The 24,406-nt window shown below is 28.0% G+C and overlaps 2 protein-coding genes across 3 annotated transcripts; one reads left to right on the top strand and one right to left on the bottom strand.

Moving 5' to 3' along the window:
* Window positions 1-3,488: 3,488 nt before the first annotated feature.
* On the bottom strand, window positions 3,489-13,435 carry LOC112684748 (anoctamin-8). Its single transcript, XM_025556402.1, has 14 exons — window positions 13,272-13,435; window positions 11,754-11,839; window positions 11,312-11,478; window positions 11,029-11,252; window positions 10,742-10,965; window positions 10,470-10,658; window positions 10,258-10,410; window positions 10,043-10,178; window positions 9,780-9,835; window positions 9,397-9,471; window positions 7,688-7,885; window positions 5,024-5,221; window positions 4,356-4,487; window positions 3,489-4,117 (listed from the first exon to the last, which is right to left on the bottom strand). Exons 1-14 carry the CDS (start codon window positions 13,336-13,338, stop codon window positions 3,995-3,997), a joined length of 2,028 nt encoding a protein of 675 aa, XP_025412187.1. The 5' UTR covers window positions 13,339-13,435; the 3' UTR covers window positions 3,489-3,994.
* Window positions 13,436-13,546: 111 nt separating this feature from the next.
* On the top strand, window positions 13,547-22,729 carry LOC112684757 (vacuolar protein sorting-associated protein 54). 2 transcript variants are annotated; one of them, XM_025556417.1, is made up of 20 exons: window positions 13,547-13,892; window positions 14,737-15,007; window positions 15,090-15,212; window positions 15,277-15,379; window positions 15,454-15,635; window positions 15,709-15,851; window positions 15,963-16,062; window positions 16,135-16,277; window positions 17,621-17,750; window positions 17,823-18,086; window positions 18,339-18,415; window positions 18,495-18,638; window positions 18,701-18,908; window positions 18,969-19,101; window positions 19,674-19,767; window positions 19,830-20,092; window positions 20,203-20,383; window positions 20,591-20,743; window positions 20,884-21,008; window positions 22,641-22,729. In XM_025556417.1, the coding sequence occupies exons 1-20, from the start codon at window positions 13,804-13,806 to the stop codon at window positions 22,673-22,675; spliced, it is 2,961 nt and encodes a 986-aa protein (XP_025412202.1). In that variant the 5' UTR covers window positions 13,547-13,803; the 3' UTR covers window positions 22,676-22,729. The 2 variants fall into 2 exon arrangements, with proteins under 2 accessions (XP_025412202.1, XP_025412201.1); XM_025556416.1 differs by lacking the exon at window positions 22,641-22,729 and adding an exon at window positions 22,143-22,532.
* Window positions 22,730-24,406: the final 1,677 nt, after the last annotated feature.

Raw genomic sequence — 24,406 nt, forward strand, 5'->3', positions numbered from 1 at the left:
GTAAATTATTATGATTATCTTATTAATTATTTATTAATTTATTTTACCTATTCCAGATTCGTTGGTATATTATATTGAGACAGAAGATTTCTATATTAAGACTGCAAGGTCAATCCAATCCTGCTGGATCGTATGGATACAGCCAATTACCATCAACTCATCCATGTTTTACTGCCGAGCAAAAAAATGTTTCTTGACTGTTTTCGGACCGGAGACTAGGTAGGAATTTTGTTCATTAAGAGCTAAAGCATACACAATCAGCTTAGAAGGGAAAGAAAAAAAAATCAAAGCCAAAGGCATAAGAGGGCACGTTGTCAAAAATCATACAACATTTGAAGACCATGACGCGAACCGCGCCGCGACCGTTAATTACAACGGCCATCGACGATCGCGTCTATTTTTCCAATCAACCACCATGGATCACGACACCCGGTTTCCGATCCATCCATAGGAGGCGGACCTGGAATGGTCGCGAGGACGTCAGACATGCACCTCTACCGAGCGCATCGGTGTATCTTCGTGTTCCGCGACTGGAATACCATGACCTCGCGTCATGGACCGTCCACCAGAAACCATTATTTCTGTCAATTGTGTTTTGTGTATCTATTGTATTAATTCACGTAACCCGCGCAATGTCTATCACCATAATAAACACCGTTATACTATAAGACACATCATAGCTATTTGATTTTCATCATATTATGCTGGATTGTGCGTTCTAAATCGGACTCACTTCCAACAAATTGGATCCACGGCGGGGAATCGAACCCCGGTCTCCCGCATGACAGGCGGGGGTACAGACCATTACACTACCGAGTGTTGTTTGTTTGGAGATACAACGTTAGATGTATACCTATAGACAGAATGTATCAATCAGGTCATTCAACCACCGGCTGTTAACAATAAAGACTAAAAAGCTTACGCATAACTCTTATGATGACAAAAGATGTGTATTAGACGATCATATACATATACGACCACATGGCCACTAAAAAATTGAGTAAGTTAAATAAATATCATATAGTTATGAAATATTTAACTAATAATAATATAATATATTTCAGTACGATGATAGAAGTTGATCCAACCTCATAAAAAAAAAAAAAAATATATGTTCAAGGAAGAAATTGTTGTATATTTGTAAAATTTTTATTATGTACAAAATTGTTATTATGTATAATATTTGTTAAATATACATGTAAAAAGAAAAAAAATTATAATATGTAAAAACTATTGTAATTTATATCATCTTTCATCTTTATAAATACCAAAATTCCCTACTCTATTCAATTATAATTGTTTCATTTCTGTAACAGAAATATCGAAACATAATGTATCTATTGTTAATTTTTCCTTTTATTGTTTCATCAACATACATATACTTATTCTAACATCACAATATAATTAATATAAAAAAAAAACACTACTAAACAAACGCATGGGCCGTCTCCCAAACGCACAAGACGTCAGGTCAAAACAAAGTGCCGCTCCCTGGTGAGCAAGCGGCTGTTACAACCGCTCACCCCCTTAGGAGTTATCACTATTAAATTATTTTTAAGAGTTTATTAGGATTTTTTATATAACACAGATTCAGACTATTGAGTATCATACTTTCATAATTCTTGCTACATAATATATGTATAATTGTAAATATTATTTTTGTCCAATAGTTGAATTTACTATTATATTTAATTATACTTTTGTTAGCCAATTTATAATTCCAATAAGCATGACCTGTATCCCATAGTGTTTCATTCATCTATATAGAATAATTAAAATATTTATATTATTATTAATACAGCTTTTTTACTATAAATATCATCAATATTTTTTAATAAGTATATGTATAATAAATGTATTAACTTGAATGCACCAAGTAGTCACTAGAAATATTTTCTACGGATTGTCATATTTAGTAAACCAGATTATGCCCAGAAAAAATATCCATCAGGTATATTTATGCCAAATTGATATTAAACACAAATTATTGATATATTTCCATTTTAAAATAAAATATAAGTTTTAGAGGATGTTAATTCCAAAGGTCCCTCTGATATTCATTTGTGTAAATAAATAGCTATAGTAGGTAATGCAGTATATAAGAACGCAAACAAATAATTGATGATATTTTTTTTATTATTTAGCAACAACAAATATAGAACATTGAAATAAAGGGATTCAAAGGTATCAGTCTTGTATTTATTTTTAAAATAACAAATTTAAAATACATAATATTTGAATACAGTTTTATATTATAGAACAAATATTCCAGATGAACAGGGTGTATCTCTATATCTATTTGTAATACTAGTACTGTAGCAGGCATATTGCTTATAACATTCTAATCAACTATATACGTAATACAATCAGGCTAGTTTGGAGTACATGTTTATATTATGTAGCTTTAAAATTAAATTATGCAATAATTGATTTTTTTTTAAAAAATATTTATACAGTATACAAAAGTATAATTGGTTTGATACATTTAATTATGTCTGTAAATGTATGTTGGCTTACAATTTTATGAAATATGTAAATGTATATATTTTAAAACTACCAAATAAAATATCTTAAATAAAAAATGTGTAGCACTTACGTTATTTTTAAACGATGAATATAATTATTATTGAAGTTTGAAGTATAGTACTAATAAATAATAATAGAAAAACTGATGACTTATTGGTGAATATATGATGAAAGATCAGTGCCAATTATTCCCAAGAACTCAGGCTCTTTTGGTATTGTTTGTGTATTTTTTATTCTGTGATTTTAATCATTAAAATAATATAACATAAACATTATTTTAATTCAATATTTTTAAAACACTGTTCATCATTGTTGTAATAATTTGAAATAATAAAATTATTTATTTTTGAATGATAAGCAAGTATTAACAATATGATTTCAGAACAAAACATATATTGGTTATATTGTAATTATATTGCCACTGATCATGAATTGAAAATCAGAAGAAATTTATTTTTTATTTTTGGTATAGAACAATATCATTGATACATCTGGGAAAAACATTAGTGATACACCCTGTATGACTTTAAAATATAATATAATATATACAAATAAGGATTTATTTATTTAATAGGAGACACTTATGTAATGAATTTACATTAGTGAGTATCTTAAATAGTAAAACAATTTACACTTTATTGTAAATAATGAATAAAAAATCTAATTTAAATTAATAAAGGTGTAATTACATGGTTAAGTTACAGTAGTTGTTATTCATTTCATATAATGAAATGATAAGTAACTATAGTATTAATTACAAAAACGAAATGGTCATATGAATTTAAAATAGTTTTATTTTTATTAAAGGTTGATGAACATTATAAATCTTGTTTCAGCATTTAAGAGGATTGAACATTTGAATAAAGTGGTAAATTTTTGTTTTTATAATAAAATATACAAAAATTAACATTTTCTAAAAAAAAATAATACTAATAATTTTGTCATAAGTTATAAAAACTAGTTTGCCAGGAACCCTTATAAATTATTATTTTATTTTTAAAATAATTCAAACAAAATAGTTTCACACTTATGTACCTGTATCTTAAGAATTTATCATTGAATAAAAATTGTTAGCATAACAAGTATAACTGTGTATAACTAAAATGTATAATATAACTGTAGATAACTGTCAAAAAACCGAAGCTACTAAAATATTTATTTGACCCTGATAATATGCATAAATTTAAAAAAAGCAAGTCATAAAGGTCTTTAATGTAGTTATTAGCTAATAATTTGAGTGAGACACAAAAAAAATTAAGTTGAAAGAATTCCTACGTTTTTATTCCATAGGTAGTTTTGTGCGTGTATTAAAAAAAGAGATTTCATTAAAGAAAGTCGAATAATTTTTTATCGAAAAACAAGAAAAAAATTGATAGTAAAAAATAAAATCCAGTGAAGCCTTGTCTAATGAAGTGCTGAGACATCATTAATTGTAGATGTGTGAACTATGACAATCAATTTTCTGTTCTTACGGAGACCTGGAAGCTGCTTCTCGTCTGATATATTCGGCCTTAGCCATCTCAGTAGCTATCCACTGGGGTATGTCTGGGATCAGACAGCTCAGTGCACACCGGAACGCCAACATTATATGCTGTCAAACCAAAGAACCACATAGGATCGCTAGTCAAGATTAAGGGGTGTTGGGTTCATGATGAGAGAGATATTTAAATAATACATAGATGTATGTATTAATTTAAAATATGAATTATAATATAATTATAATTTTCATACTAAAATATATAATCCGAAATAATTGTAGTTTCTTATAGAAGGCTATATGATTAAAACATTAATTACAACAATTTAAACATATTTAATATAATACTAACTTCGAGAGCGACAATTAACAAAACTGTTTGAATGGCGGTCATGTCGGGTAGTAAACGGTGTACTTGACCACTAAGGCCAATCAATGCGCAGTTAACTAACACGGCAATAAATCCCATAACTTCCATGATATTCTGTAAGCAAGAGAACAATTTAAAGTATTAATAAAAAGATAATGATTAATAAATAAAAAATATTACATTATAAACAGTATTTTCATGATTATAATATACTTTGTTAATGTTTAATTTAAAAAAAATCTTTAAATCAGAAAAAAATGAAAAAAAAAAGATGAAAATGAGAAATTATCAAGCTGTTTAATTTCAAAACAAAATGAAAATGTTGAATTTTTAACAAGAAATGTTTTGTACAGATTTAAAATATGACATTTTCTCATGGGAAATTAGAAGGTTAAGTATTTCCAGGCTGTAAATAGATACTAATGTTTATTAAAAAATAATTAAGAACATTTAAAAACAATTTAAATAAATATTTTATATGAATGACATATTTATATAATGATTAAGAAAATTGTTAATCTTTATAATGTCAAAAAAAAACTCAAATTTAGCCTTGCTTATCCTTAAAGAATTTAGTAATTTAATAACAGCATGACGCTTTTCTTTTGCGGTGTATATGATTGTGTTTATATATTTAATCACGTAAGTACCTGCCACATTCCAATATCCTTAATCCGTTGACCAAATGGTCTTTGGTAAACATAGCATAGTTTGAACGCATCACTGCGAATTTCGATGAGATTGTTGAGGAACGCACACAATGCAGCAAGTGGAAAAGCAGACGAAAACATTACTACATAGCCAAACTGGATGAAAATCTCCAAGTGTTCGGAGAATGTACCTTCAAACTGAGTAGACAAAACGGGTACAAATTAGGCAAGGATGTGTAAAAAAATTACTTTTGAAAGGATACTTATTGACAGTTAAAAATATCATTTTAAATTGATGTTTAACAATACTTAATTTACAGATATTTTATTAAATAAATATACCTATATGATTTTTTTGAAATTAGAGTGGAAATATTCCTTCAATCTTCAATAAATACACCTCTAAAATTTGTTATGGACAATGGGGCCTCGGTATAGCATTTATTTAAGGAGCAACCTTTAGGCAATTTCTAATCACATCGTCGCAACCCGAATTTATGTGTTGTAAATTATTATTTAGTGTATATGTAGCGTATATGCGGGTACCACTTATTTCCGTACCATCATCCAGGTAGTCGTTCATTGTAATCGTTATCGCAGTATACTATATTTGTTGAATTGTAGTTATCGAAAATTAGGTACCCATGTTTTGATGTACAACAATAATTAAAAAAAAATAGCTACCAATAGTTTGCAAAGTAATTTGTACCATTATTTCTATTATTTTGGTTCATGGTCTTATTCCCTTTATGAAACCTTTGTTTTTTTCTTTTCGATGAAGGAATTTTAGTTTTCATTTTATAATTGGAATTCATTTTCCTAATTACAATAACTAAATAGTCTTTACAGAAACAAACAGGGTTAGAAATGGACCGGAACGCACCGGAACACAGTCAACGAAAAATTTTTTTTTAGCGTTCCGGTTCGTAAAAAAAATACGTTCATCGTTCCGGTTCAAACAAATTTTTAGTGTACCTACCTTATTTTGGTAAAATTTAAAAATTTTGCAGAATTTTTCATTGTAAAATATTTAATAAACGTCAAACGACCGCAATGCATAAGTACATTTATTGCTTATCTATACGATAATCGCCGTCCGTCGATAGTGTATTTTAGATTTATACTATACGTATGTGAATGTTAAATGTTAAAAATAAATCATTATACCGAGTTCACACTATTGTAATTTCTTGTATGCTTATTTTTACTCGTGCAAGAACAAAATTGAACAAATGTGAATGTTTATAATACGTATGCAAGCTCTTGCATGCTCAAACTTGCATGAAGTCCAACACGTCGGACAGAAGTTGAATGCAATTAGGTAATTTTAGGCCAGTTTATTCCCGAACACGAATAGTGAACCAGGAGATCAATGTGATTTCTTAATTCAAAATAAACAATTTGATGCGCCAACACTATTTCTTCTACTAATCCATTGTCGAACCCATAATCTTTTTTTTAAAAGCTTCTTGCTTCTTTTCCAAGATTTTTTTACGAAGCATATCGCTAACCATTATAAACGTATTATATACACGCTGCACACACACACACATTTCATAATATTATGATCATATTTAGATACTTTACTACTACTTTGATATTTTTTTCTTGGGAACATATTATTTAGGTTTTCTATAACGGTTGATTCTAAATCGGTCGTCTGGTCCCGATAACTGAGATAAAAGCGATATTATTGACTGTATTCAAAGTTTATTTTGGGTATACCTATTGCATACTCGTTTCGCCGATAATTTAACACAAGCACCTTATTGTGTAAAACTAATAGTTATAAGTAAATAGTTGGTCGTTGCCCGTTGGTTATAGGCGCAATTTGGAGGGGGGGGCTTGGGTGTGCTTAGCACCCCCATTTTCGAAATGAGCACCCCTAAATGTGTTTATGTTAATTTACATTTAAATACTCATTACTCATTATGTATAGAAAAACAATAGTTTTTGAGTTTTTTTGTATAAATATATAAATTTTTATACAATACGAAAAAAATAGGGTATAGGGTAAAAGTTTCAAGTTTCTACTCACAATACTTATGGAATTATGACTAAATAACTATAACTTGAAATGTGAAAATCTTATTTACAGCGTATTTTTACCATTTCAGGACAGTTTTTTCCTCAATTGTGATTTCTTTTTATGGTACTGTGTAAAGAATAAAGTTTATATAACACTATTACCTACAGGCTTGGAAGAGCTCAAAACGAGGTTTAAAGATGCTGTAAATGGCACAAGATATGATCAGTAATGTTTGGGAATAATTTGAATATCGTATAGATGTATGTTGGGTGGTCTGTAAGGGTCATATTAAACATTTATAAGTTGTAACTAAACTAAATAAAACTTGATTATTTTATGAATATTTTTGACTTCATTCCACCCTTATATCTTTATTTTTAAAATAAATATACACCTTTGAAATCGGATGAAGACTTTTGAATTGACCTGAATAAATAATAAAATTATTCTATAATCAATACTAATACACAAGAGCTCAATATATCAAAGATAATAAATAACCTTTTACATATTCCTTTATGTTGTATAAGCCTACGGTTTTCCAAAGTGGGCTACACTTAGCCCCTTATATACTTGAACTGCACTCATGGAAAGTATAAATTAGTTTATAGCTGCGACAAGTACAATATACTTACTTTAAACATAGAACATTCAAGTTCTGGCTGGGAAACAATGCGTTCGCCATTTGATTTGACAGGTCCATCAGACGGCGTCAATGCACCAAATAGGTCGAAACTAATCTTGGCGAAACGGATTTGCTCCAGCAAGTATGGAAGTGCTGACTCTTTGATATTGCGCATCAATTGTCTGGTTATCAGAAGAACGGCCAATTGCTGTAAGTTTAAAACTTAGTACATATCGTTGTCACTTAATAGTAGTAAATCAAAAATACATTTTAATTTTAAATAATTTTAGTGTTTTAAATGATTATGGTAATATGAAAATTTAAGTTGAGCTGTACTTTATACTAGCATTAAAATTCAATATGGAAATACACATTTTTTTTTTTTTACTAAAAATAAATAAATTTACAATCTGTATTAAAATAAATACAATAAGTAATTATGATAATTATATAAACTTAACTGAGAGACATTGGTCAGGGAAGCTATCTAGTGAAAGGACCCTTCAGATGAGTTTCAAAGGCGAACAGATGGTAGTTTTATTCTAAAAGATCACGTCACCAACATTTTTTAAGACGTTAAGGGAGGTTGCCGGGGATTGAGACAGTATGCTGGTTTGCAATTAAAGGGTTTGGGTGTAGATGTAATTCGGGATAGAAACTTTTATAGTGCTTTTTAACTAAATTAATAACTGGTTCGATATTTAAGTCTTTGTGAAAGATGAAATTTGAAACAAACTATCGGGCAGAAGTGATTGTACGAAGGGCAATCGATTGAAAGGTTTCGATTGTTTTTAGTTGCGTTGGTTTGGCTCAACCCCATATTTTGGCACCGAATGACCAAATTGGTCTTAGCACTGACTTATAGATTAGTATTTTATTATGGAGAGGAAGTTTGGACTTTAATATAGGGCGTAATAAGTGGGATCGGGTGTTTAATAACTTTCTTTTGGATTTGAGGTGAGGACTCCAAGTTAGTCTTTTGTCTAAAATAATTACCATGACGTACTTTAAAGGTTCTGTTTTCAAAATATAAACGAATTAATAAATAAAGGGAAGCTGGAAAAGTAATTTTATTTTGTAGAGTAAGCAGAGTTTGGCACACAGCCCTGTCAAAGGCTTGAGCCACATCTAAGAAAATACCCGGGCAATAATGTTTATTTTCAAAAGAGGAAGACATTTTGTCGACTAGCCTGTGTACTTGCTGTATAGTAGAAAGATTTGCACGAAACCCAAATTGGGCGTTGGGTATTGCATTTTGGGTTTCAACGATCGGTCTTAGTCTCCTTAAAAAATTATTTGCCAACCACAGGAAGTATACTAATAGGTCTATAAGAAGTTGCTAAGTTGGTGGGTTTACCTGGTTTTAGTATGAGAATAATAATGGACATTTTCCGGATGATAGGGAATACGATAGTCTTAACATAGAATTGAATATGAAAGTCAACAACACAATTGTTTTTTTAGGGAGATGTTTTAGCATCTTATTAGTTATTAAGTTGTGACCTGGGGATTTTTTGGGTTTTAATCTTTAAATCTCATTAGCAATTTCGTTTGGAGAGACATGCTTGGTAGGAAGAGACATGTGAAATGGAGTATCAAGAAAGTTGTAAGATATTTTGATTAATTGTGAGGTACTAGGAATAATATCTGGGTGTGGTGTGAAAATATTTAAAACACCAAAATTATTAAGTATCTAAATTAATAAAGAGATTTTTTTACCGTTCGAAGTCTTTCCTGATCTTGTAAATAGAAAGCAATATAGAAGAGAGACAAGAACGAGTTGACAAATTGAAACTAAAAATTGTTTAAGATATTTTATTATGATACATATTAATTGAAAATGTCAAAAATGCTCAATATATGAAACTACGTATCCAATATTTATAATTACATTATTATTATTATTATTTTAAATAACAAACTATTATAACCATGATTCAATTTTTTTTTTATCAAATATGCTATATGTAATCTGATAACTAATGTAATCTGAAGGATTTCTATACAATACATTTTTTTTTAAATTTTTTAAAATGTATTAAGTTTTGGATACATGGTTTTATAACTCATTATTGATTAGTGAATTATTGTAAAATACAAACCAGTGTAACTTTAATGATCAGCTGGTTTTCATATTCAGTGTCTAGCCTATAGTTTTCTAATGCAGCGTGCACATAAAACGAGTAAACTCAAATTTTATAGAAACAAGTTGATCTTTCTTTATAAACCTTTTATCACGCACATTTACAATAATTTTAGGCATATATTAATAAAAATACATTTTTAAATTGTACTTGTAGACATGTAGGCACTACAAAATGATGAGTCTTAGATGTTTTATAAAACTTTTAATTGTTCAACTTACCACAATCATTTAGCCATATAGCAATGATACTATAAATATCATCAAGTACAGCAATGATGACCGCTAACATTATTTTTGGAATGTAACACAAATATGCAGGATATTCATTTGCTTCAATGTAGGAGTCCCACCAATCCTAAGACAATAAAATATTACATTAGAAAAGGTACATGTTGTTTTAAAAAATAAAGAGGTTAAAAATCTGCTTAATTTACTTGAAATTTTATTTGAAATATTGTTAAAGCAAAAACTACAACTAAACAAAGGCCAATTATAGGAGCGCTGACAAAATAACTGAACAGTCTTCGTTTCCAATTAGGATACCATACTTCTGGCTTGCCAGTTATTGGACTAATCCGTCTTTCACCCTAAAAAAAGAATTGAAAAACAACTTATTATAAATCATTTTAAATTCATACTATTTTACTTTAAATTCTAAACGTGGTTGTAACAAAAATTGATGTCTCTGGTCTAGTGTAGCCCATCGGTAAGCCAATTCTGCACAGTAACGTTTCCAAGTCTCTAAGTACACTGTTAACCATATGACATTCATGAAAGCTAACACAACAAACCACACTCCTTCCGTCCACTGGTCCAATTTCCTTCCAAACCCAAACTATAAAATGAGATTATCAAATATTATATAGCTGGAATTTGAAATGTTTTGAGTATTTATTTCAATAATAATAATATATTTACCCAAAATGCAGAATATGCAATTGCAGGATATATTAAAGAATTAGTATAATGTCCAATCCAAGCAAAATACATGGCAATCTTGACACCAAAATAATCACAAACTTTATCCAAAGGTTGGAAGCTAAAGAAAGACTTCACCCAGATAATACGCAACCATTTAATTGTTTTATTTTCGTGTACAGGAAATAAGTGTTCAATGATTCCATTGTATATACATTCTGTAACTGGAATCAAATATTAAACATTAGACAAATCTATTACATATAAAATAATAAATATAACATTACTTAATGGTTGGCTTTCAACTAGTTCTGTGAGCCAATCACAACTTTTTACTCTACGTGTATTTAAAACATACAAAATTAACATTTGCCTTTCTTGCATTGTAAAAAAGTTAGAACTCTCTTCGATTCCTTCAAATGTATTCATTTCAGAGAGTATAAACTCTCTTAAGCCTCCACCATTAATAGTTTTTTTTGGTAAATATACATCTTGAGCAGCTTTCATAAGACTATATAGAATAAAAATAATTTTATCATGATAATAAATGTACCAAAAATGTATACTTACACATAAAATGGTGCTGTTAAGTAAAAACAGTAAGAATCAGTTGATGAATGGTATTGGACATTCACTGATAGACCTAAGCCATTAGAGTCATCAACAATTTGTGATTTCACCCATTCTATAATTTTGTAGTCTGTAGTTTTAGTAAATGTTAAGACAACATCACACGCCTTCATATAAAACAGTTTAATAGACAAATAGTTTAATGATCATTTCGAGTAATATTTAGTAATAAATGAAAAAAACTGTCAACATTTACAAAAGTGACAAAATTGCTAAGATCCGCAAAAATATTCCATTTAGGTCAAGTTCTTAGTTTTTTAGGAACAATTTATTAGAGAAAACTTTCAACAAGATAAAATGCAATATTTATATGAACAGGTTATTATGTTATTAAGTATCTATATTATATTTTATACAGTTTAAAAATTTATTATTTATTTACTTTGGAAGGAATTGATTGAATCCACAAATGTCTTGGAGTCATTAAATGACCAGCTCTTGGTATTTTTCTGCGTATTAATTTTGATGCTAAATACAAAATGCAATTTTTTTATTATTATATTGATACGCTTATCTACAAAAATGTACATTACTCAAGTCATAAAAAATGTTAAAGCATATAATTTTAATAGTGTACTCAAACTAACATTAAAATAGAAGTAATCTTAACTATACAAATAAAATTAGTAACATCCAAAAGTTTATGCCTTTTATGAAAATGTTATTTTAAAAAGAATATGACGTTATTGAGAAATTACAATCTATACGAGGGTGTATAATGGGTAATAGTTGTGGTGGGTGAAAAACTATGAACTAAGATAACATGGTAGGAAATATCACAATAGAGACACCTAGTGGCTTTACATTAACAATTAAAATTTACAATTTTTGTTTTTACAATTTATACAATTTTTAGATCACGGCAGCACCAGTTCCGCTTGAGTCTTCTTGTTGGATTTCCAGGTAGTATGAGTATGGCGAGGTCCCTGATGAGCAGGTTGGGGTTGGATTGAAGCTTAGCATGGAAGCGTTTGTAGTATATAGTAGCAGTTTCGTTGACAGAACAGATTTTTAGGTCAGAGTTTAATGCATTGTTGGAGACATACCAGGGTGCTCCAGTAATTAGACGACAACAGATATTCTGGAATGCTTGGATAGTTCTCTTGTTTGATTTTTTTACGGAGCCCCATATTACTACCCTATATATCCAGAGTAGTTGTAGAAGAGTTTTATATAATATAAGTTTGAGGTGTAATGCAAGATCTGAGTGGAGGAGTGGTCTTAGAAGGTGAAGTCTTGAGTTAAGCTTTTTGCGTTTGTCTTTGAGGTGAGATGACCATGTTAGACATCTATCGAATATTAAGCCAAGGTATTTCACTTCATTGGAGTGAGGGATAATGGTGTTATTTATTGATATGGGAGGGCAGTTATGAGGCCTGAGTGCAAATGTGACGAAGGAAGACTTTGATTCATTGATTTTAATTTTCCACTTAGAGAACCATTGAGAAAGTGTGTCAATGTGTGATTGTAGTTGAAGGCTTGCAGTGATATGATCAGCAGCTGTGGATAAAAGTGCAGTATCGTCTGCGTAAGTTCCAATGGTTGTTTCATCAGAGGTAGGTAGATTAGACGTGTAAATGATGTACAGAAAAGGTACTAAGTCGCTGCCTTGCGGGACCCCTGCAGCAATGGGGAATTGTTTAGAATGTTGTAGCGAACCTTGAATGTGCGGTTTTCCAAGTACGATTTTAAGAGGAGATAATAAGGGGCTGGAAATAAAGTTTTTAATTTGAAGAGTAGTCCCTCATGCCAGACAGTATCGAAAGCTTTGGGTACATCCAAAAATACTCAGCAAGAATTATAATACAATACACATTCCAAAGATTATAAATATTACACTTAGTTTAAAGTATTTTAAAAACTTAATATGTATTTACTACTATTTTCTAATGTGTAATACCTGTTTCTAAAGTTTCCTTGGCAATGGAAAGCTTATTGTTGCCTCTTATATCTAGGGCAGATTCCATTTCTAGGAGGAAAAAATAAATATGAGTTAAAAAATACTAGATAATAATTGGTGAAAATTCAAATTCTTATTTTGTTCTATATATATATTACAGTCATTTTAGACCTACTATCACAGAATAGATTAATCTATTTTGTGTTGCTATCATACCGATAAGATATACAATACCTGTTATCGATTATTCAATGTTATCAACATTCGACGTCACTGTTCGTTGATAACGTATAGATATTTTCCATTTAACATTTGGAGTTTTAACGTTAGTACTTGTAATATTATTGTTCGGTATTAATTGCGGAAGATATTTCCGTTCGATTCGCTTACAGTAGTTCGTCACGTACCCATGAAATTAGAGTTATGACGTCTTAGATCTTGGGACGACGAGTAGTCTGTCCACCAACGAACGTGGAGTCGATCAATCAGCCTATGCTAGTTTAAAAGCATAAAATATGTTATTGGTGCTATTATGGATAGGGCTGTGACCAGAGAACCGATCTGGCATAAGTGCAGCATTTGCCACAATGCCACGTTCGAAAAATTAGATCAGTTTCAGCAGTGAGTACATAGTTGTTTGATAGACATAGTATATTCACACTTTTATATAGTCATTACTTATACAACAGTATTTGTACATGGTTTTTTGTTTAAATTGGATGTATATAATTAAATGTTAACTTAAAATATTGCACTGATTGAAAACTTCTGCATTTTTAGACCATTGTTTTGTAATATTCTGAAATATAAATTGTTGTAATACTAAGATCTGTTTGAAGTCAAGGTTAATAATAGTAATTGTGACTGTTTTATTTGTACATAAAAATGTTCAAGAATAATGGTCAATAAATGTTAAATAACATTCAAAACTCTTAATAAATAAAGTTGAAAATCATTCAGTAATTTAGTTAAAATATATATTTCATATTAAGAATATTATACTTCTATTAATAATTTATGATTTGCTCAACTATGGAGTTCTTCCAATTTTATAATTTTTGTGTGTATAAAACAATAAATAGATAAAAAAAATATAGATAAATAATTAAAATGAAAAATAAGCTTTCAATTAGTATTTTATTTCTGTTTTTATATTATAAAATATTACATAAATTGGCTGTTGAACTTTTAGTTATTGAGATTGCTTATATGTTGGATGAGAGTATTAATTTTCTTAGGTATCTTCCTTAGTTAGACTATCATAACTATTTTATAGGTTTTTTTTATAATTTTAGTTGTCATTTAAGAAATAATACATTTATTGGTTATAATCAAATCTATAACTAAATTATTAAACTGGTATGCAATTGATTGATAAATAATAAAATCAATAAATGCATTATGTAATGCTTATTTTTTATTGATAAATAATAATGTTTATTATATTTGATTTATATTTTTATAGACATTTATTTGAAGTACACAGTCGAAAAAAAGATAGTCAGTACTTCTGTGAGTACAACTCCAATGGAAATTGCTTTATGTGGAATGGAAAAAATTCTAATGAGTCTGATTATAAAAAACATATTGTACATGATCATGCATTCCGATCAATTCCTTGTCTCACAACTTACCGTAAGACTTCAGATAGTAAACGACCAACAAATGAATGGAATTTTTATTCAGCTTCCCAGAGTCTTGCAACTGTTTTAAATGATCCTAGGCGTCCTCGATCTGTATGTTTTTAGTATTATATAAAAAAAATGTAATTACTGTGTATAATTATTTTTAAAAACTTATTGAACATTATAATTTTAGAAAGATTTTTTCACCAAGATATGGGGCGATAAATTTACTGATACATGTCCTATTTCACCGCCTCAACATTTACCTGTAATAAGACCTCAGCACTTTCAAACTTATCTAAAACGTATAGCTAAAGTAAGGAATTAATTTGATTTTTCATTATTTCTCGTTTTTATTAACAACTATAATTAATTATTAGCGTCATAAAAAACATGTAGAACTCGAAGAGAAAAGAGATAAACAAGACTATCCTGCTGAAGTTCTTCAGCAATTTCCGAATTTACGATTATCCAAATCAACAGGTGAGAAATTTAAGTATTAATAAAAGAAAATTATGTATACAGTTTAAAATGCTATGTATGTTTATTATTTTTAGACAAGGTCATTTATGATTTATCTGAGGTGCCATCCATATTCTTGGAACCTCATTTCGATCTCAGTAAACATGAAACATTTTTCGCTGTGTTTCCTAATATTTTTCTCACATCAGATACATCTACCCATGTCAATGTTTCTACGGCTAATATTAGAATATCTGATAAATCTATCCAAGAAAAAGTAATTTTAATTGTATACTATTCATACAGTATAATGATTGTTATTAACTTGATGTTTATATTGTTTTTTTTAGTTAAGCCATTATTTGGATACTGTTGAGGTAAAAATTGCACAACAAGTAAGTTCAAAATCTGAAGCTTTTTTTCATACTATGACATCACATGATACTCTTATGGAGCAAATTCGCCAATCAATTCAACTAACTAAAGATTTACGGTATACATTTTCATCTTAAATTAGTTCTTAATAGTTGTAGAATAATTCATGTAAATATATTTTGAGTCAATTGTATTACATTTAATAAATAATTATTGTTCATTTTTTTAGTTGTAGAATCAGACAAGTAGATGAAAAAGTTGTTTCAAAATCAATGACAATTTTAAAAAATAATACCATCATTTTAAATCATAGCAATGTTATTGATAAGGTATAGATAAAATAGTTGTATATAATAAAAAGTGTTATTATTATTTATTACTTTATAATTGTATTTTTATAGTTGAAATTAATGGCTACAGTTTATCACACACAAACAACAATACAAGTACTATTGTCAGCTGCTGATTACGTTGCTGCTTTAGATTTAATTTATACTACCAAGGATCTATTATCTAAAGAACTTTCAGGTGTACATTGCTTCAGGTAATAATACATTTATCTCAAACTTATTACAATATTGGTATTATCTACATACATTGTGTACAAAAAAAAAAAAAAAATAAAAAAAAAAAATGAAAATACCAATGATAATCTAAAGTATCAATAAAATCTATTAGGTACCGCATTTTAATTTATATTTCAATGTTATGTGAATCAAATATTTAAATATTAATGAAAATTGTATTGTTAATATATATTCAATATTAAATTAGTTTTTAAATAGTTATTTATATTAATTTTTAAAAATTATTTTGGTATTTTGTTAAAATTTATTTTTATAATTTAATTAGTTGAATCCATGTACTTCATAGCCCATTAAAAATCCTACCTCTTATATGTCTCAAATTGTGTATTCAATTTTTTATTTATGATTATGCTAGCAGTATATTTTTATACATATAGATAAGTAACGGTTAAAATATACTATGTAATAATCTTACAATATTCAATTTACTTTATCATTATGTAAATTTATTCGTTTAATCAAGAAAAGCTTGACAATTCAAATATTTAATTGAATGATATTTATTGAAATGCATTTAGATACATAATGTTTTTTCTTCTTCCTTCTGGTACTTACACAAATAAATCAGAAGATTTTCGACATGTGAGCATGCCACATACATCTGTCTATGTGGGAAGCATGGATTTTCCAAATTTAGTACACACATTTGTAGCGATTGTTGATGGTTATTGTAAAGGCAAGTCACACTCGAAATTGCCAAAATTTTAATTCGAAAGGCATGTCTATTGGAATCATTGGGATGTGTGGTAACAGTATATCCAGTATATCTTTGCCTTTAAATTCTGTCAGAATCTAAAATTTGTATTAAACTTGATGTTTTACAACAAATGATTAAATTCTCAACTAATATTTTCTTTTAAAAGACTTAATATTGAAATTATGGACTAATGGTAAACTTAAATTTGATAAAACTGATTTTAGCACTTTGTAAATATTTGTTGATTTTATTACATTTTTCAAAGACTAGCTAACATCTGTTATGTCTGTTTCTTTATATTTGTAGTTTATCAAGCGGCTGTAAAAGTTATAGCATAATTAGAAATAAATTATAAAATCATGTATACCTAATAAGTATTACGTAGAATTTAGATAATTCTGTATATTACTTTTGGTGTATTATTTTGAATTATTTTTGATTGTACACAGTTAGTGTATAGCCTATACATTTTATTGTGTTAAGTTATAAACAATAAAAATGAAAGTCATAGAATCGTCACTTCAAGTCATATTTTGAGTATTTTTATGAAGTATTTATTGATCTGATAAAATATATATTTTTATGTTTCAATTATTGTTTTAGGCATTTAACTTCAGAACTGAATGAAATCATTAAAATGATAGATGCTTTAATGGCTGGTGAATTTGAAAGGTGTTCATCTGCAGATCTCAATCGACCATTAGTTGGAACTTGCACAGAAGTCTTGGAAAAAGTATGTCTCAACTTTTTAGATGAACATTAATAATATAATAGTAATAAAATATTTTCTTTACTTTTTTACTAGGACAAATTATATTCAATACTTATGGGAATGTTGCGACGAAAAAATTGGGCATTCTTGGAGGCATATAACAAAGAATGTGTAGCAGCAATTAGTGCAGCAATAAAAAAAAGTGTAATAGATATAGTTTCAAATAGTGATGTTGATCACCAGGTCAATCAGTCATCAAGTTTAGAAAGTTATTTGCACTGTTTAACTGCCAATGAGTGGTTGAGTATGCTAGAAGACTGTTCATACACTTTGTCTCTTCTTTTACGAAGAATAAAGGTTGGTTGAAAGACTGATTGAGTAATCATATTTTCATTGTATATGATATTTGAGTGTTTAAAGATTAATAATTTTAATGAATTAATTATTTATGAATTATAAAAATTATTTATCTTATTTATTTAAAATGGACGAAAAACTTATTCTATTTTTAATTCTATTAAAATTATTAGATGATTGTATATAAAAGTATAAAACTTTCAATATTGAATGATTGTAACTATTGATTTAAAATTTAATTTCATATTTTAGGCAGGCTATATTATTATGCTACATGCACTAAATGTCAGTGCCAAGAAATTAAATTGTCACAATGAAAATACTATAGAGTAAGATATGAAGTTTTTATCTTATACATTTACATTGTATATTATTTAATTTTGATGATTTAAATAAAATCTATTTTAGTTTAGAAGAACCGTCATTTGACTCTAATTTGAGCGAAGAAGATTATTTTAAAGTCAAATCTAAGCTGACAAATCTTTTAAACTCTGTGACTAAGTATGCTGTTGAAAAATATGCTCAATTAGTTACTAAACGTTCAAGTGCCAAGTATGTCTTTAATTTATTTATAATACATAAATTATTGTCTTCAATCTTAATTTTGTATTCAGTTTTTTAAATAATGCTGAGAGTGAACAAGTAAATGGTAATACTGAACAATTTAATGGTGATGAAGAATCCAGTAATTATTGTTTATCAGATCAGAACCAGTTGTTGCGTTTATCTGATTGTATAAAACAGCTGAGTGATAGTTATGTAGAAGTATGCTCTAATCAAGATATTGGGTTTAAAATATTACAAACTGCTATGCAATCAGAGGTTATATTTTTAAATGTTAATGCCATATATATATATCATTACAGCTATAATGTATTTCAGGCCAATAATTTTATTAAAAAATTTCATACTGAAAAAATTAATAAATTGCAATTACTATTAGACAGTGAAAATTGGCGCCAAAAAGTTGTGCCATCAGAATTTCAACACTTAGTTGAATACATTCAAAATACTGGTATTTATGGTCTTTATTATGATATTTAATTATGCATCAGTAGTTAGAATAAAATATTTTATTATCATTGTATACCATTCAATAGAATACATTCTGTTCATATTATTAATTTATTAATAATAATTAATAGGCGGTACTCTTTGAATACAATAGATATACATTTGAATTCAAGTAAAGAATAGGAAATGCATATAAATACAAATAATAATAATAGAGCTTAAAAATATAACAAAGAAAAAAAAAATAAAAGATTTTAAGATAGTAAATAATAATTATTATAATAAATAAATTATCCACAAAAGTAATTAAGAATGATAATATTAATAAAATGTATGTTTTTAATATTTTAATTTTCATTAAAGAAATATTCATGTTTTTTTTAGTATATTTTGAATATATATATATATATATATATATATATATATATATATATATGTAATTATTATAAAATAATACAATTAACTATTTTTAAACTACAAAAAATAACTAAATGAAAATTATGTGATTATATGTTAAGCTTCTTATATATTATATGTGTAACATATTTTAATCATGTTATAATGCTTTTGTAGGTCAGTTTTCTATGCCCAAACTATTATCACCAAAAACTTCTACCAAACCTGCTCAGATGTTAATGGTTAATGATGAAAGTTTTGCAGTGGTTGGGTAAATATTTATTTGCTTTTTATAATTATTATAGTCATAATATAATCTAATACAATTTTTAGAACTATATTGCTTTTGATTCAAATGGTTACTGAATATTGTACAAAGGCTGATGAAATTAATTTGGCTGCACAGAGCTTGTTACGTTATGTATGTGACATTTTAAGAGAGTACAATTCCAGGTCATATTATTTAGTACTCCAAGCTAAAGCGATTTCAAATAGAACAGGTTTAAAAAAGATTACCTGCACCAACTTAGTGCTGTCACTTAGAGCTTTACAACTATTATTATGGATTATGCCTTTTATACAAACACATTTTTCGAGTAATTATTGTTTATGGTATCAATATATTTTTATAATTATTTAAAATGTTTAAAATAAACAAACTAAAATTATCATCTACATTAACTTTTTTATAAATTAATATTTCTAGGATTTTTGGATGAAAATCAAGTGAGCACAATAATTAACAGAGTTAAAAATGATATAACAAAGCACATAAAAGACATCCAAGATAAACTGCATGATATTATCAAACAGATAATAATGCAGCAAATGTCAAACTGGGAGGCTAAACCTCCAATTCCGTCCAAATCATTTCAAAATATTTGCAAGTATGAATTATTTACATAATAAATTTATTAATTTAAGGTGTAGTGTGGTAAAGAAGTTACACCAATTGTTGTTCTACAAATGACCAATCGTATCCATAGTAATAATTATCATGATATTATGGAATGATATTTTAAGATTTCTTGATCTTATATAGCGTTTTAGTTCAAAAACTCTTCTCAATGTTCTTTTTTATAATATTTTTGCAGGCACATATGTAAACTTCACGAGGCCATTGCAAGTATACTGCCAAAAACTCAAATTCAATATTTATATAGACAAATACATATAACTTTTAAAGAAATCCTACATGAGTGTATTAACAAAATGGATAACACAAATAATGATGGACCTTTACGAGGGTAATTTAATTAAATATATTTATTTATTTTAAAACTTAGGTAGACCAATTTAGTTGGATGTAAAGTCAACACATGTCTTATTATAACTTAATATTATTGCATGTTGCATATTAAGACTGCATATTATTTAAATTGTTTAGAATTGTGTCGTCCGAATTAATGTTTTATATAAAGTCATTAGAAAGCATAGATGCATTACCCAAAGATGAAATGGCATTGCAGTCCATGAATGATATTTGGAATGAAAACTTCTCAACGAACAATGGTTAGTAACATATTTACATAAAAAAAAGATGTTGAACAAATTTGTATATACTATTTAATGAATATACCTTTGTTAAGAAAATATTATTTTATCTTTTATACTGATTATTATAAAAATACCTATAAACCAATATTTAACTGTGATTTAATGCTTTAAATGTTTCTATTTAATTTCCCATTGCTATTTATTGAATGTTTATTTTTGGTTTATTGGTATTTTTGTATATACTATAGTGTAGCATTATTTATCAACCTTTAAACCAATCATAACATTATTTTCATATTCTATTTTATTATTATTTTTATTATAAATATTATTTTTGGGTTATTCGTTTATTGGGATATTTATAGGATTATGAATCATTGTTTTTCAACACTTTTTACTATTTTATAATTTTAGTCAGTTGGTATCATGTTGTAAGACTGAATAAATAATGCTTGGTCATTAAAAAAAAAAAAAAAAATGTTGGCCTGTAGAGTATAAAAATGGAGACTTAAAATTGTATTGCCTATGTTTTAAAATAATTTTTATAGTGAAATTATTAGATTTTTAATATTTTTCTACATTTCTTTATTTATTCGTTTAAGTTTATATTGTTTATCAAAATGGATATTCAACAAACATTAATTAATAAAATTCTGACTATGAGTCTCATGTATATTTCTTCATTAAAATCAAATGACATCTGAATGGTGATGTCTTATTCAGCTCAATAATGTTCCATAGATATTTAAGTGAGATATTACGTTATTATTCGTAACTAATATCCCATTAAATTATAATTCATTATATATTCAAGCTTAAATTTATGAAATCATAAAACTTGAAATATCTTTGCATTTATTATATTAATATTGTTGATTATAATTTTAAAAGTTGTGTTTATGTATTAAAAAAGGTGGTATACTATCAAATTAGTATTTTTCATTGTTTAATGGAATAATTTAACTTAAACAACTGGCATGTTGCTTTTTTATATGCTCAAATAGGTTTTGTAATTTTGTTTACCATTTTTAAAATAACAATTTAGTTGCTATGGTTGGAATTGATTGTTAAAGTAGTAGTCAAAATGTAAATTTATAAGAATATCCATCCTAAATATTAACATATATTTTATACAATATGTCTAAAAAGTTAAGAAGATTCAATTTTTAAAGGGAGTTACAGTTTAACATGCAACAATTGAACAATTAAATATTAATTGAATATAATCAATAATTTATTTTAATATAATACTGTACTTACTGTTAAGAGCATTTTGTTAATGTAATCATTATGTATTCTCGATTATATATTTAGGATTCCAAACTTTCTATTCATTTGTTTTCTTAGTAAATGTTTTTTTTTTTTTTTATTTGCCGAAAAATGTTCTTGAATATAGTGTTTAAAATGTGATTGATCTTGTACAAACACCAGCAATTAATTGGTAAAAACAGTTTGTGTAAACATGACCAAATATTTTGTTTGTTAAATTGTTTTAATATTATAGTCATTCTGTGATAAATAAAAAAAAAATTAAAGTAACTACCTATTTTATATGCATTGAAATATTTATGTATTACTTAATAGGTAGTTATACATTTTAAACATTGTTTTACTTTAACTATTAACAAATTTGTTTCTTTTTTTAAGCAAATTCAAGAATGGCCAATGACCATATAATGTAACTACAGTTGCTACTGTATGTTTTTTTAAATACAAATAAAACAATACTTATATTATATTGTAAGTTTTATGAAAATTTAATAATATTTACTTTATTTTTATTTTACTATTTTACATATCCTTACTATCCTTGAGTCCCGATCACTATTCATGAAGTTTTGTAAACTTTCTTGGTTTATGTACTAACATCGACTTTTTTTTCTCCAGTCACCGAAAGACAAAATCATAAACAATTGTCTGAACATGTTCAACACTTCATTTTAACGGCTCCTAAATTTTATAATTATATATTCATGTAAATATTAGTTACATCTAGGGTAAGTAATACTTAAAATATTATTTAATATATTAAATAAGTTTAGTTTAAGTTATAGCCACCTTAGATATTTTGTTATGATGATAGATTTTGACTTTGGAATAGATATCTAACAAAAAAATTGATTTTTACAAACTTTTAACAAGTAATATGATCAAACTGCGTATGGGAATGTCTAGGAGTATTAAGGATTTTTGTTAGGGCGCTGGAGAGTCATGAAGTAATAACCAGTAGACGGTCATGACCAATTATTTAAATTATTTATAAAAACTTAAATTACATTTTCTTAAATCTCGTTGAAAAAGGGATTAAACAACGTATACAGCTTGAACTCCCTGATTATGCTAGTGCAGGTGTACTGTAAATGAGTCTCCCTGGATTATTAGCTCTTGCGAACGCTCTCCTACAACTACAACTATAGACCGTATATTAGCTCTGAGAGCTATATACGGGCCGCAGAGGTTCAACAGTGACCGGGGCAGTAGACTGTCCTGGCCTTATCGGGTCGTTGAAAGGACCACCCGCCCTGGGGTATCATGTTACTCTGTGCCCCGTATCATTTAAACGCGGGTGTCATGTCCCGTCATTCACCTTGGTCAGATCGAGGGCTATCCTCCCTCTGTCCGTTTATGGTTACGGACAACCTTTGATGTCTTTTACTTCAACCGGTAGAGCAGCTAGGTTTCTGGGATATTCGCCATTGCCTGCACCACATAACGTCCACGTGGAGCTTTCACCTATGCAGCCGTGTACCGCACTGACGAGCAGCCGTCACCAGGAACTTTTTCCTGGACAAACGTTTGTTTATTAAACATTTCAGTTGCTCCTGAAACAACCACCATGAAGCCTAAGCCCCTCAGTGGGTATCTGACTAGGACTTTGTCCGATGGTGCATTGTCAGATAGGATAGGTGTTGACCAGTTGCCCCCTACGCCTCTTATCGAGATTTTAAAAATATACCAGTTGCCCTTAACCAAATGTACTAGTTGCCCTCAATCGAATGTACCAGTTGCTCTCACATGTTAATTTATAAGTACGCGATTACAATGTATAGCTCGTAAAATGGTGAGGTAAATATACAAATCATAAATAAAATATAAAATTATTTATAAAAATAAATATGCTTGGAAATTGGAATTATAATATATAATATTGTATTTTTTAATAACTAATAAATAATAATAGCCTACTTGGTGCAAAGCAAGTATTTTACCAAAACGCGTAATTTTAGATGCATCTGAGTGGATAATTATTATCATTTATTATATATTTATTAAGGCGCGTTTACATGGTGACAGTACAGTCATGACAGCACTGTCGTATAGTAATGCGACAGCTACTGTCACATGAAGATGAGCGTTTACACGGTGACAATAATTGTCATAACAAATATTGTGTTTCGTGCGATAGCTAATTA

This window comes from Sipha flava, unplaced genomic scaffold, assembly GCF_003268045.1.
Source record: "Sipha flava isolate LNK unplaced genomic scaffold, YSA_version1 257_pilon_pilon, whole genome shotgun sequence".
In the NCBI taxonomy this organism is placed as follows: Eukaryota; Metazoa; Arthropoda; class Insecta; order Hemiptera; family Aphididae; genus Sipha; species Sipha flava.